The 14,981-nt window shown below is 44.8% G+C and overlaps 1 protein-coding gene and 1 non-coding gene across 5 annotated transcripts in view; both read left to right on the forward strand.

Annotated features, from left to right (window-relative positions):
- The window catches only part of CDCP1 (CUB domain containing protein 1), a 56,880-nt gene that overhangs the window by 12,757 nt on the left and 29,142 nt on the right, over positions 1-14,981 (forward strand). For all 4 annotated transcript variants that reach the window (XM_024123955.2, XM_028479144.2, XM_055079525.1 and 1 more), the window contains exon 2: positions 12,540-12,746. In XM_024123955.2, the coding sequence (XP_023979723.1) occupies positions 12,540-12,746 (207 nt within the window). The remainder of the gene's footprint in view (positions 1-12,539; positions 12,747-14,981) is intronic.
- TRNAG-UCC (transfer RNA glycine (anticodon UCC)) lies at positions 9,429-9,501 on the forward strand. The gene has a single exon. It is a non-coding gene; the product is annotated as a tRNA-Gly (tRNA).

A 14,981-nucleotide genomic window follows, 5' to 3' on the forward strand; every position in this document is an offset into this window, starting at 1 on the left:
CCACAACAGTGAGAGGCCTGTGTACCACAAAAAAAAAAAAAAAAAAAAAAAGAAGTATGGCTCTGTCATTCATCACCAGTAATCCCACGGTGTTGTTTTGATATTTTAAAAGTGTTGGGTCATTTGTAGAGATGTGGATGGACCTAGAGACTGTCATACAGAGTGAAGTAATCCAGAAAGAGAAAAGCAAATATCGTATATTAACTCATGTATGTAAAATCTAGAAAAATGATAGAAATGAACTGGTTTGCAACGCAGAAATAGAGACACAGATGTAGAGAACAAATGTACGGACACCAAGGGCTGGGATGAATTGGGAGATTGGGATTGACATATATACACTAATATGTATAAAATAAATAACTAATAAGAACATGCTGTATAGCACAGGGAACTCCACTTTGCTGTACAGTAGAATCTAACACAACATTGTGAAACAACTATACCCCAGTAAAAAAAATAAATAAATAAAATAAAAGTGTTCTCCCACCATCTCTGAAAAGACAACTTGCAAAGTGATTCTCTATCTGGAAAAGTGTAATGAAGAGTAATCCTTCAATGTATGATTCATGACTGGAGACCAGCTATAGGCACGAAGCAGAATGTAGTTTGAATGATGATTAAATGCCTCATTACTCTGGGATTTTCTAACTGAGTTTTGTTCCCATCCTCCTCTTCCTTCCTTGGCAATAGCACTTAGCAGCAGGACCAACTCCTGCTGTGAGGAAGGAATACGGGTCATGAAAGGGAAAGTGCTCTGAACCACAGCCTCTCTCCGTTTCAGGAATAACCATCTACTTCTTTCTTCCACCTGCAGACACAATGTGCCTTGGAGCCAGCCTCCTCAAAACCCCTAGCTTAGCATTCTTGGTCCCTCAACTCAGTTTTTCACCTCCCTGAATTTATGGCATAATTATCTTAAGATCATTAGCTAGTGCCACCACTGGCACTGTCCAGGTGCCAATAGCGGCCATCCTAGTTGATGTAACACCCTCCATAATGATCATCCTTGTTGATATAATTTCATCCGTGATGGCTGAATACCTATAATGTCCATTCTTTTTGATTTAATGCCTCCCATGTTAATACCTTCTGTAACAGCAGTCCTCGTGGACATACACCTTCCATAACGGCCGTCCTTGTTGACATAGTACCTTCCATAATGGCCCTCCTCATTGACATGACACCTCCTGGGGGCTGTCCTGACCCTTCTGGATGAAGAAAGCATGTGTCTATCTGGCCCCAAATATCTCCTAGAGTGTGCAGGCTTCCTTTGCTGACCTGTTTTACCATGGGGCTACGTGGTTTGCCGGAGGAATCACTGTACTGACTGGCCCATGGTCATCTGAGAGAGCTTCATTCAAAGACTTACTCTCCAAGTCAGGCTATGTGGATGAATCACCCCCACCCCCACCCCTGCCTTTAAGATTGCTGGAAACAATGGTAACTAGACTTATCATGGTGATCATTTCATGATGCATGTAAGTCAAATCATTACATTGTATACCTTAAACTTACACAGTGCTGTATGTCAATTATATCTCAATAAAACTGGAAGAAAAAAATTTAAATAAAAATATTAAAAGATTGTTGGAGATAACAACAACAAAAGGTACTAACCCCTACTCCCTAAAACAAGAGGTTTAAACAGAAGGATATATTCCCAGTTGGCTGCAGCCCTGGCCCCTGGGATAGGGCTGGCCCACACTCCCCAGTCCTGTCCCCCCAAGTGATCAGGAGGTTGGGTCTCTGCAGTTAAGAGGCAGTTAGACCTAGGGCTTCCCTGGTGGCGCAGTGGTTAAGAATCCGCCTGTCAATGCAGGGGACATGGGATCGAGCCCTGGTCCGGGAGGATCCCACATGCCGCGGAGCAACTAAGCCTGTGTGCCACAACTACTGAATCCTGTGTGCCACAACTACTGAAGCCTGCGTGCCTAGAGCTTGTGCTCTGCAACAAAAGAAGCCACCGCAATGAGAAGCCCTGTGCACTGAAACAAAGAGCAGACCCTGCTCGCAGCAACTAGAGAAAGCCCGTGCATAGCAATGGAAGACCCAACGCAGGCAAAAATAAATAAATAAAATAAATCTATAAAAACAAAAAAAGAAGAAGCAGTTAGGCCTGATGTGTGTAGATTCTTATTTAACCATCTCCCTGCTAGCTTTTTATTAGAGGAACTTGAACAGCTAATCTGATGGCAAGGTGAGACCATTGGCAAAGGACTCAGGGAACACTAAAGAAATGGGAATTTCAGTAACTTCTGAACTTCTTGCAGACGGAGGAGGGGAAGGCCCATCATTCTGTTCGTGTCCCTGAGCACACATACAGATGGGTTTTTTTAACTCTGCTCCTTTGGTTCTTCCCCATCTGTCCTTGTGGTCCTCAGTGACTTTCAAGTTCGTAATGACTCACACTTCAAGGTCTGGCAAAATGAATCTTTTTAACATTTCATAAAATGTTAATGTGATTTACACTGGCCCTGTGGCAATTCAGCATATCATCATGACTTATTTGCAGTGGTCATAAACTCAGTTATATTTGTTGTTTAATTCTGCAATTCCCACGTGCAAAGCCTCTTATTATGCAGATTTCTCTACTTCTGTGAGCCTCTTTGAAATCATCCCTCCACCCAGTTCAATTCCATTCCATGTGGAGTGAATTGTTAAAGTCCAGGTCTTATCGCGGCAATAAGCCTTAAATTGTCCACAGTCCCAGAGGGGTTTATACATAGATGTGTTCATTTGCTCCAGATTGTGGCCCAGAGAGGGCCCATGACCTCGTTATGCATCTCTGACATACGTCTCCAATATGGCATGTGTCTTTGATCATAAAAGGGAAAGATACAACAGAAGGTTTGGATGGCTCCCTGCAAACCCATCACCACTTTAAAAAGTAATTCAAAGCACAAGCCCTGCAGACAGTTGATCACTAGTGTCCACTTTGGAGAATCATTCAGTTACTTTAGAAAATTAATTTGCATCATTGCATATAAATTTCTTTCCTAGGGAGCTTGGGAATTAAGAGTAGGGAGTGAATGGATGGACACAAGGGTTCCTGTTTTGATAACTATTCCAACAAGTCAGATTGACTAAGAATGCCCATGTTTCCTTTTATTTTAAATTGCTCTTTGAACTTTATTGTCCTCTATGATTGTTCTCAGAGCTATGGAAATAGTAAACTATTTTAAAGGGAACCATGGGTCTCTCACTGAAGGGGTGAGAACATGATGTCCTTTGAGTTCTGAAGTCCGTGGATGTGACTCCCCGAAGCTGGGCCCAGCCTTGTGCATCTCTGTATGCTGGCACCTGGCCCGGAGAGCAGCTCACCATTACCTTGAGTCATGTGGCCTGAGTCAGCCTTCATTGCAATCGCAGCACCAAGTTGTCTTTGGGCCTTCCGCTTCCGTTGTGCGTGCCCTGGTCTTCCTCCTGCGCCTTCTTCCTTGCCCTGACTCCTGCCCTGCCAGTGCAGGCCTGGGTCCCAGTTCACCCTGATGCAAGGTTACACTTGGTCACCCCCAGGCCCTTTATTTATAACTGTAGTCGATGTTCAATCCTTTCTGGTGTGTTAACTGACTGTTGCAGTGTTTTTAGTGTATGGGCTTAAAATGTGACCCTGTCCTTTAAAGAGCCTATGGAGCTCTCGTGGTGGAATGGCAGGCTAGTTCTTCACTTGGGAGGTGCACATGCTATTTGAGGCTGGGGCATGGGATGATCCCCCGTCCTGTCACCTCCCGTTCCTCCATACTTCCAACAATAGCCTGAAGAATTCCCCCAGCTTGGCCTAGCCCCTGCACTCAGCTTCTCTGTGGGGATGCTGTGTGGGCAGCCATCAGCCCACTTCCCTTTACTTCCGAGAAAGAGAATGAAAAAAGATTTGCCCTGCTACCGCAAGAGGCTGCTTTTCCCAAGCCAGCCAGCAGAGTAAGGTGGGTGGAGTGGGGAGGGGGACAGGGTTATGGGGGAGAATTGGTGTGCCTTCTCAATCAGGTCCTGCCTGATCTCCAAACCAATGAACGAGCAGCTTTACAACTCAGATACCTGGAAGGACAGGTGGGAGTCTCTTTCCAGGAGGAGGCATTTCCTGCCAAGCCAACCAGAGGTCTGGGTTGGGATTCTTACAGCCCAAGTAAAGGGGAAGGAAATTTAGGAGATGGGGTTTTGGGGAATTCTCCTAAACATAGGTGTGATTTTGCCCATGAATCTCACTGACAGTGGCCTTGAGAAGTGAGCCCCTTGGGCTTCTGGAGGATGCTTTCCTTCCAAGACGTGGCACTAGCCCTTTATACCCAGTGCTTTGTTCCAGAATTATGGCTGCTTTTCTTCTGCCACCAACTTGGCCACTTGCCTCCCATGCCCACAGTCCCCAGGCAAGGCTCACAAAGCCACAGAGCCATCGACGGCCAAACACACCAGGTTCTCTTTCTCAGTTCCTTGCCTAGAGATGCTGCCAAAAAAAATCACACAAAAGAAGAACCGGGCCCCAAACATTTTGAATTCCGGGGAACTTTAAACCTTCAGTTTAAATTCAAACCACATTTTCAAATTATTTTTAAACGAAGCGCCTATTTAAACAAAGTGCATTTTAAACAAATACCTTTCCCTTTTGATATCCTGGAGATTCCCTAGAGAGCCAGCAGCTGGGAAATGTTTTATTCCGTTTCGATTGACTGTTGATGATAATAGGCCAGTCTCGTCACAAGGCTCCTGGCCATGTGTGGACTTCCCTGGGCAGGGCTGGCTCTGCTGACGAGCCATTTTTCATGTGCTCGTCTCTCCAGTGTCAGGCTGCTTGGGCACAAATCTGGCCCTGCCTCTTACTAATCATACATGCCTGGGCAAGTTACTTGACCTTTCTGAACCTCGGTTTCATCATCTTTAAACTGTGGATTAACATTAGAACCTGCTCTGTGGGGTGACTGTGGGCATTTATAAATTCTTATCAAGTGCAAGCACGGACCCTGCACATACTAAGTACTCAGTGTTATTATTAAGACTGGCCTGGTATCTAGACTCCAGAGGCTTCTCATCCAAGAAAGGCAGATTGGTTTCTGAAACAGCAACTTGCCTTGTGGTTCTTTTTGATGTGAATGTGGGAAATTAACTATTTCCAGGCAGGCAGAAGGCTGGTCTTCCTGCCATTGGTGAGACTTTCCCCTCGGTTTACCAGTCTGTAAACAGACCTGGTCAAAGAGATTTAGTGTGTCTACACCATTTATTCCTCCACAGCCTGCAGGCCTTGCTGCCCCAGGTCCACTGGATTAATCACACTCCGCCTTTGGTAGTGTAAGAGTCTGGCACCCCCTCCCCCCGCCGAGGCCCCATTCAGATGGGTTACGTTGGTGCTGATGCTCAGGCCCTCCGTGTCAGCCAACGACTCCAAGTACTTCATAACAATGGCAGCACTTCCTCCCCTTCTGCTGGTTGATTCCACCAGCTTTGGCAACTTCCGGGAGGGTAGCTCAGTGTGGTACCCTGGGGGGTGGGGAGGGCAAGTGTGCTGAAGTCAAAGCAGAATCTCCCAGCTGCCTCCTGAGCTCAGCAAACAGGGACTTGAGGTCACTTCTCTGAGGCTCAAAGGGATGCTGGAGTCACATGAGTCAACGCATGTAGAAGGACCTTAATAGTCGGTGGGCAGGGCCAGGCCAGGGCAGGGGAGGTGTGGAAAATTTAAGGAAGCACTCACACTTGCATAATCCTGAGTGTGATGAAGTTTGCCCCTAGGCACCTTACCTGCCTCGCCCTGAGTCCAGCCCAGCCAGCCAGGACTCTGGGCTTTAGATTGAGAGCCTAGTTGCTGCTACAGTTGTTTCCCTACTTAACACCCTTCAACAGCACCCCAGCAGTACTGCTCCAGTAGCAGTAGTTGTAATGTGCTATCTATCATTACTAATATCAACAATAACAGCTAACATTGATTGACTACCTGGCAGCGTTCTAAGCACTTCATAGGTATTAACTCATTTAGTTCTTATGAGAATTCCATTATTACCCCTGTTTGCAGGTAAGGAAAGTAAGGCACAGAGAAGCTAAGGAATATGCCCAACAGGACACAGCTGGTAAGTGGTACCAAGCCAGGAATTGATCCCAGGCAGTCAGATTCTAGACTAAGCTCTTCACCACTAGACAAAGCTGCTAAGATATGCTGGTCCCACTGGGTGAAGCCCAAACTCCATGGCAGCAACCAAGCCCCTTCCTGGCCTGGCCCCTTCCCCTGTCTCCAGCCTCCTCTACCCGCATTGCATTTCCTTGCCCTCTGGCCAAACCAGACTCCCTGGAGTGGCTATGAGGAAGCTGTCTTCTTCACACCTGTGACTGCCGCTGCCGCTGCCGTTCTCTCTACCTATCCTTCCGACACCTGTTTCTCTATAGGCAAATTCCTTATTCATTTTTCTAGACCTATCTTAAGTTTCCTCTGGGAAATCTTCCTGACCACCCCCAGACAGTTAATGGCTGACCTCAGCATCTTCAGAGTACTTTGACCTTTCTTGGTGCCCTCAAATTGCTGACTATCTGATGGGGTCTGATGGAGTAGACAGACAGGCAAACGTACATTCAACTTCTGTGAATTCAGCAATTGCCTCCCGCAGGGAGTAGGCTGGAGAAATCATGCAAATGGTGTGTGTGTTCCCACGGGGTGGATGCAGGGTGGAAGGGTGAATCACCGGCCCTTCTGCTGGTGTCCCTTCCTCCAGCTCTCATGATATGTGCATCCACAATTTAACAAATTGGATTTTGCAAACCTGGTCCCTAAAATCAAATCAGTGCTTTATCTGGTGATCAGTCTGAGAAGCAGGGATCTGCTCTATGGGGGAGCAGACACCAGCCACAGCCCCATGGACTCCTTGAGAGAGCAATGTGGGTCTGCAGTGTGACGTCTTCCAGAGAGAGGACAGGGCTATTTCCCTGGAAGTGATTATCTCCTTATGGGCTTGCTTTGGAATCTGACTCCCACGCAGACTGTGACTGATCAGCCACGCTGATTCACAATCGTACTGCTTTGTTCCTGAGTCTGAGTCCTCGACATCCTGGGAATTCGTCCCATGGGTCTTCATATGTATTTCCTGGTGCCCAGGCTGTGTCCAGTCCCTGGCTGGGAGCTATTCTGCTCATCTTCGTTGGGCAGAGAGAGTGGATGAGGGCAGAGTGTCCCAGGAAACCACACCCAGCTTTGAGGCAGCAGGTTGTGACCCGTCTAAGAAACTGTAAATTACATTTGTCAGTCTTTTAACCTGTATTGGACACATCTGGGAACAGATAACTTCCTGGTGAATCCCCTTCCTTGCATTTACTTCCCTTACAAAGACATAGGATGGCAGGGAAAAGGAATAACAGGGGCGTTTGTACAATATCCTGTGATATGTGAATAATGAATGGTGATTAAAACAATTGGAAATTCCCACCCGAGAAGCCGCTGGTGAGGCAGAAACTAACCGAGGCATTCTAATAAAGAGAGGTCGGAAGGCAGGAGAGCTGAAGATGAGAGCTGTGACTCATGTGCCCATGTGTGGTGCCTGCAAGCTCTCCAGCCCAAAAGCCCACGCGCTGCTAATGTGAGGGTCGCCTTGGATTCCTTTCAGCCCGTGAGATCTCAGAATCACGCCAGAATCTGGAGCTTTGGGTTTCTGTGAACTTGGGTAATAGGTCTTCCAAAATACCAGACCAATGAAATACCAAGTTCCTAGGGAGACAAAAGAAAGAGATGTTGAAGACGAAAACGCCCATCCATTTTCTTTAAATTACAGTACATTTATCAAGCACTCAGATGTGCCAGCCCGACGGGGGGGTAGGGGTGGGGTGGCAGGAGGCTGAGATTTATTCTACAGTGTTGGAATTTTCAGTTTCAAGTGATGATTAATGGTGGTGAGTGGGGAAGAGGGGAAAAATGTGCAACCAAGATGTCGTTCTCAAACTCTAAGCATTTGTGATAAAGAGGTTATAAGTGATTTTACTCAAGCAGTGGAGGGTCTCTCTGCTACTTTTATTGCAGTAGAATAAGTGCCTCTAGTTGTGGCTCGGTAAGGAGGGTCCAGATTTCAAGTGTATACATGGTTGAATCATTATCTTCTCATTCTGGCTCTCCCCCTCCAGCTGGTATATTTATCATTGAGGATGAGGAGGGACAGTTGAAAATGAAAGTCCAATGGATGATGTAGCCTTGGCTGTGACCCTAGGAAACAGCATGTAATATAAATGGTCTCCTGCTGCAAAGGTGGATAAGCCCTTTAGTGTTCCCTGGGCTCTGAGCCAGGTGGGGATTCTCTGGCATGAGGCACTGAAGGAGAGATATGAACTGTGGCCTGATCGTAGAACATACTGGGTTGGTCATCTCAAAGTCAGAGCAAAGAAACATGGTCAAATGTTAAAAGTCCACCCCAAATGAGTCATTTAACCCTTACAAGGCTTCATCTGCTTTGTTTCCAAAAGGAGTTTGGATGAAAATCTGGGTTATTTAGACCCCAAATAATATAAACAACAGAAGTAGCATTAACAATTCATGAAGGAAGAATTGGCATATTCAGTCATTAGAGTTGGGACGATTGGTTTTCCATCTGGAAAAAATAAACAAAAGGAATCCCTACCTCCCACCATAGGGGGGAAAAAGAAGGTGGTTCCGATACAGATTCCCAGGTCCCATGTTGGGCCTACTGTAACTTAGAACTTCATCATTTTTAAAGCCCTCCACAGACCACTTAGAAACCCCTAGTCTAGACTATTAACTCCCAGGGGGCAGGAACTCCAGGGCTTTTTTTGTCATTAAATCTTTTGCACCCTGGATGATCCCTGGAACATAATATGAACCCGGAAAATGTTTGAATGAATAGAAGATTTCAGATTCTAAAAGAAAAAAAATGAATTTCTGAAAAAGATTATATATTTTTCTTTGGCTGTCATTGATAATGGAATAGATTGTCATATATGCAGAATTATTTGGGATACTGACCTGGCTGAAAACAGTAGAGAAGAACTGAATGGAGAAATTTTAGTAAGATCAGCCTTTTCTTCTCAAAATCTAATTTACAGCTATTTGAAATTATTACACATACCTTGGGAGAAACTAGGCCCACCTCAAAATATTATTAAACCATATTTTAACTGTGGTCATGATTATTCCTTTTTTCATTTATTAAGTGCCACTTTGTGTAGAAATACAATCTTTCTAGCACAAGTTTTTTCCCCTCTTTTTTATTTATTAAGGTGTAACTTAAACATAATAAACTTCACCAATTTTAAGTGCACAGTTTTGTTGAATTGTGGCATTTGTGTACAACCTATAATCACCACCATGGTCAAGATACAGAATGGTTTTCTTATCCTACAAAGTCTCCTCTGCCCCTTTGTATTCCATCCCCTTCCCCCACCTCCAGCCTTAGGGAACCGCTGATCTGTTTAGGGTCTAACTCTCAATTAAAATAACAGTAATCCGGACTTCCCTGGTGGTCCAGTGGTTAGGACCCTGCGCTTCCACTGCAGGGGGCCCGGGTTCAATCCCTGGTCAGGGAACGAAGACCCTGCAAGCTGTGAGGCACAGCCAAAAATAAAGTAACAGTAATCATAATTGTAGAATCAGGAATTTTAAAATATTTTTGCCAAAGAGGAGAAATGACAAAGAAATTGGTAACCTAGCCAGCCAGGCTGCAGCCCCGAGATGGATTACAGCTTCACTTGACAGTGAATTAGCCCCCCGGAGACCCGGGGTTGGAGGCCACAGGAGAGCGTGCCGAGCCTTCAGAGACCCGGTACCCCAATAATTTTTTACAGATAACATGGTAAGACCTTTTTTATGATTACAGAAAGAGAACGCAAGGGTTGACATACTCAGCTCAGATATACATCTGACAGCTGGGTTTCTGAACATGCATCTGGACTCATTTTTAATCTGGTATCTTAAAAGAACCCCTGGGCCTTCTGAGCTTTCTCAGAAGATTCTCAGTGACCATGCTGCTTGAAGATGAAGCATTCAAGTAAAGAAACTTCTGCCTCAGAGGATGTTTTCTTTCTCTGAGGCTATTAATTAAAAAGCTCAGAGTCCCTGGTTCCCACCAAGATTTGTAGCCAAAACTGAAACATAGGAATGGTAGTAAGTCTATGAGAAATTAAATGTGGCAAAGACAAGAATGTGGAGATTTTGTATGGTGCTGTTGGGAGGGTCATCCGTTCTGCTTCCATGGGGGCACCAGGCACTGTTTGGGTCCTGAGACTACCACTGAAAAAGACAGGCAAATTCCTGCTGCCTTCCTGTAGGCAGCAACTCGCATTCTGTTAGTGGGAGGTGGGAACAAATAACACGGGTCCTCTCAGAGAAGAGAGCAGGGATGAAGGGAAAGCAGGTACAGGACAGCTGGGGTAGGGGTGGGGTGAGCATTTTGGGTAGCTGGTTGGGGAAGACTGCTCTGAGGAGGTGATCTTTGAGCTGAGACCCAAATAACAAAAAGGAGCCAACTACTGCTAGAGAAAGAGCATTTTAGAAATCAGGACCGGTACATGCAAAGGCCCTAAGGTTGGTATGTTCAAGAAAGAAGGCAAAGATGGCCCGAGCACAGTGACCAAGGTGGAGAGGGGTACAAGCTGAGGTTAGAGAGATAAGAAGTCTTGCTCCAAAAATGCAAACCTGAGCCCTCTTGAAAACAAAGTCACGAAACCAGCTGTGCTGGTGCCCCTGTGTTCTGAGAGATGTGTCACTGCTGGGCCGTAGTTGGGAATGCTTACATTTGCAAAATCACTTCTTATTTCCTCGGATACTGATGATAGATAGATGAGCTGGCAGGGAAGGTGGAGCTTTTCTAGCCCAATCCCCTCATTTTACAAATGAGGGAACAGAGGCCCAAAGAGGGTAAAGTTCTTCCCTCATAACCCAGAGGAAATTTTTGCAGTTCATTATCACAGGTTGAGAGATCCATTTCCACCCTATATAAAGAGCTGCTGGCTGGCCGGTATGGCACAGAGTGAATGGTGGGGGAGAGGGGTACAAGAGGAGGTTGACAAAAATCCAAACGTTTGATGGCACACAGCAGCTAGGCTGTGGGAACACAGGCATGTCCATGCACTGAGTGGGAGGAGAAGTGAGTACAGCTCTTGAGCAGGCTAGCAGTTCTGGTAAAATGAAAGCATGAGGTTGGTCAAAAACTGGAAAGCACTCAAATGTCACTGAACGGGTGCCTGGATAAATAAATTGCAGTCTCTCCAGACAATGGAATACTACTCAGCGATAAAAGGGAACAAACTGCTGATCCATGCAGTTGACTCTCACACGCTGAGCAAAAGCAGCCAGGTACAAAAGGGAGTAAGTGAGCACACTGTTTTGCAGGAAGGTCTAAGTCAGGCAAAACTAATTTATAGTTTTCTGGGGCCAGGAGTGGAGGTCGACTGCAAAGGGCACTGAGGGAACTTTTGGGGATAATGAATATTTTTATATCTTGATTGTGGTGGTGTACATGTGCACACACATTTGTCAAAACTCTTAAGTAGGTCCTTTTATAATGTATGTAAATTATATCAATAAACTTGATTCTAAAAATTTTTTAAAGGAAGGGGAAAAGTAAAGCTTTTGGTTAAATTGCTATTTACCGGCTAAACAATTACCAAGCACCTCCATGTACAAGGCGCAATAACAGGTGCTGACCAGCTGTTGGTGCAGAACACGGTGGGACAGAGGCACCGACGCCAGCCCCTCTCTCTGAGCCCCATTATTCCCTCCGCCAGACAACCAGCCTCCCATCCTCTGCTCCCAGCCCATCAGCCACTCAGAGACCACAATCAGAACCCAAGTCAGGGAAGGGACAGTGGCTACTAAGAGGAAAAGTAGCTCTTCCTTTTGGTCTGAGAGGACCTAAAAATCCATAAAGCAAAAGGAATGGTAAGGAGATTGGGCTTGTTTGTGAATCAGGGCCCCGTCCTGACTGGTGTGCACCCACCCCTTTGTTTAGTAACCAACCTCCGTCTCTCTTGCTTGATAATGTTTGTTCAAATAATTTTGCTGAGCCCCAGTCTGAGGTATTAGTATTGTTTGGCTTTAACTTTCCACGTTCATTGACACAATATGTTTGTATCTAATTTCTGCAAGTTTTCCCGGCCTCCACTACTGCATGTATGTGTGTACAGGGCATATGAAGTGGCCTGGGCAGGGGACAGCAGCTCTTTACAGATAAGCATGTCTCTCTACAGAAAGACGGTTTTTGTGTGTGGACTTTCACCTACAGTCATATTGTGAAGAGATGTGGCAGTTTCTCTGTATTTAGTATTGCACAGATGGGTATCTGAAAACATGCTGCTCCAGACACCTAGGATGTGGTGTAGTGTTTTTAATTTTTAGAAAAATTAATCAGCCAAACAAGAGATGCGTGTCAATGCCCAGCCCTCAGTGGCTGGGTTCTTGCCCACAGGTGAGGATAATACTTTCATTTTGCATCATCCCACTTCTCAGACCTGGGGGAAGGAACAAAGGGGTCAAGGAGGTCATCCTCCTGGACCAACTGAGGGGATGGCAGCAGGTTGGCAGCCCTAAATCATCCTGTTCACTCCATTTTTCTTCCTTCCTTCAGAAACTTATGAGATTGCTCTGCCACATGGAAGCAACATCACAGTCCTCATAAAGCCTGGGGTCCCAACTCTGCCAGCGAACGTATGTCACATCATTTCTAAAGGATGGGTAACCCCATTGTCCATCAAAGCCGGAGAGACAGTAGTCTTTTCCTTTAGCTGCCAGGATCCACAGAATCACTTTGTTATCGAGATCCAGAAGAATATTGGTAAGTATGCAGTCATGGATGGTTTGGCCTCCCTGCCTCTCTTTTACATGCTAAGCCAGCCTCTACTGCTAGAGAGGTGAGATCTGTTCTGAAACTCTGCACTCTCTTTAGCTTTTATGTGGCCATTCACAGTTCTAAGTGCTTTACATGGTTTCAGTTTTTTAATCCTCAGAGCAGCCCTAGGAGAAGTTCTCAAAGAAAGTAACTTGCCTAAGATGGCACAGCTGGTATGTAGCAGCAAGATGGGAGCCCAAGTATTCTGGATCCAGAGTCTTTGCCTGTAATCACTAGACCACACTGTTTGGTAACAGAGCTACGAATTCTCAGGTGATGCTCTGTCTGATGTGCTAAAAACATCTGGCTGAGCAGGAGCAAAAGTCAAGGGAGTTGGAGGACAGAAGAACTGAAAGGTTGAGGAGATAAGAGTGGGGATGGGTCCACAAGGCACAATGGGAAAAAACAGCAGCTTTGCAGGCTGAGGGAGCTGGGTTTGACTTCAAGTGCCAGAGCTACTGATCATGTGGCCTAATTGCATGGCTTCATATGAGCTACTTAACTGCTCTGTGATTTAGTTTTCTAGTCTGTAATATAAGAATCATTGTACCAACCGATAGGGGTGTTTTGAGGAAGAAATAAAACTATGGATTGAGAGTGCATGACACACCAGAATTCAACAAACTACAGATATCTGGTATTATTAATCATAATTTGGGATAGGAGATTGACATAAGAAACAACAATCAGGCAGAAAGAATTAAAGCTATACTTTCGCAATCATTTTAAGGTGGCATGCCAACTAGGAACTAACAGATATATCAATAACAGTGAGAACACTATTTTGATCTAATCAAAGCCATACTCAGAAAACTTCTTCACCTTTAACTGAAAATAGATGAATTGCCAATAGATTATGGGAGAAGAAAAAGGAGGAAATAAACCTTAAGAAGAAGGAATTCATAAAAATAAAAGGAGAAATTAAAGTACTTAAAACCAGTTTTTTTTTTTTTGTTTTTTTTTTGCGGTACGCGGGCCTCTCACTGTTGTGGCCTCTCCCGTTGCGGAGCACAGGCTCCGGACGCGCAGGCTCAGCGGCCATGGCTCACGGGCCCAGCCGCTCCGCGGCATGTAGGATCTTCCCAGACCGGGGCACGGACCCGTGTCCCCTGCATCGGCCGGCGGACTCTCAACCACTGCGCCACCAGGGAAGCCCAAAACCAGTTTTAAAAACTGTGTTTGATAACTAAAACCAAGACCTGGTTCTGTGTAAAGACCAATTAAATAGACAAACTCTGACTAGTCTCCTGGAGAAAAGAAAGAGAAATTACAGATATACAACATTGAATGTATAAATGTGGGTTTAATGACATATACAAAGCAGATTGCTAAAATTGTAAGAGACTATGATAATAAATGTGAAAATCTGAATGACAGGATGATTTCCAGGGAAAATTTAATGAGCCAGATTGACTCAAAGAAAGGGAGGAAACCTGAATAAGTAAATAACCAAGGAGGAGATTGGAAAAAAATGTCCACTGTGAAGGAGAACAGGGTTTGGGTTAGTTAGAGATGGTTTCATAGAGGAGTCCTATAAAACTCCAAGTAGCAGATAATTTCTATGATATTTAAACCATTCTAGAGGAAGGTTGACAAACCTTTACTGTAAAAGACCAGAGAGTAAATATCTTAGGCATTATGTGCCAGATGGTCTCTGTCACAGCTCCTCAGCTCTGCCATTACAGCACAAAGTCAACCGTAGACAATAGATAAACAAATGGGCAATGAATATCCCACATTTGTTTACAAGAACAGGTGTTCGGCTGGATTTGGCCGTTTGCCAAACCCTAGTCTAGAGCATTGAAAGAGGTAAAGGTTCACAGTTCATTTTATAAGGCTTTTACCACCCTGATGTCAAAATCTTCCACCACATAAAAAAGAAAACCATAGATCAATTTCTTATGAAAATACATACATGCCCAAAAAATCCTAAGTAAAATATAAATACATCAAATCCAAAAAATTGCATTAAAAGGCTAAAACAACAAGAGCAGGAGAGCTTATTGGAAGACGGAAGTTTAATGTACTGCTTTTGTGTGATTAGGTGAAAGGGAAAAAACTGCATTTGATCATCTTAATAGATGGTCTTAAATGTTTTTAATAAAACACTCTTAGTAAACCAGAAATAGAAGGATGTTTTCTTAATCCAATAAATTGTATCTATCAAAAATTGATAACAGG

This window comes from Physeter macrocephalus, chromosome 18, assembly GCF_002837175.3.
Source record: "Physeter macrocephalus isolate SW-GA chromosome 18, ASM283717v5, whole genome shotgun sequence".
In the NCBI taxonomy this organism is placed as follows: domain Eukaryota; kingdom Metazoa; phylum Chordata; class Mammalia; order Artiodactyla; family Physeteridae; genus Physeter; species Physeter macrocephalus.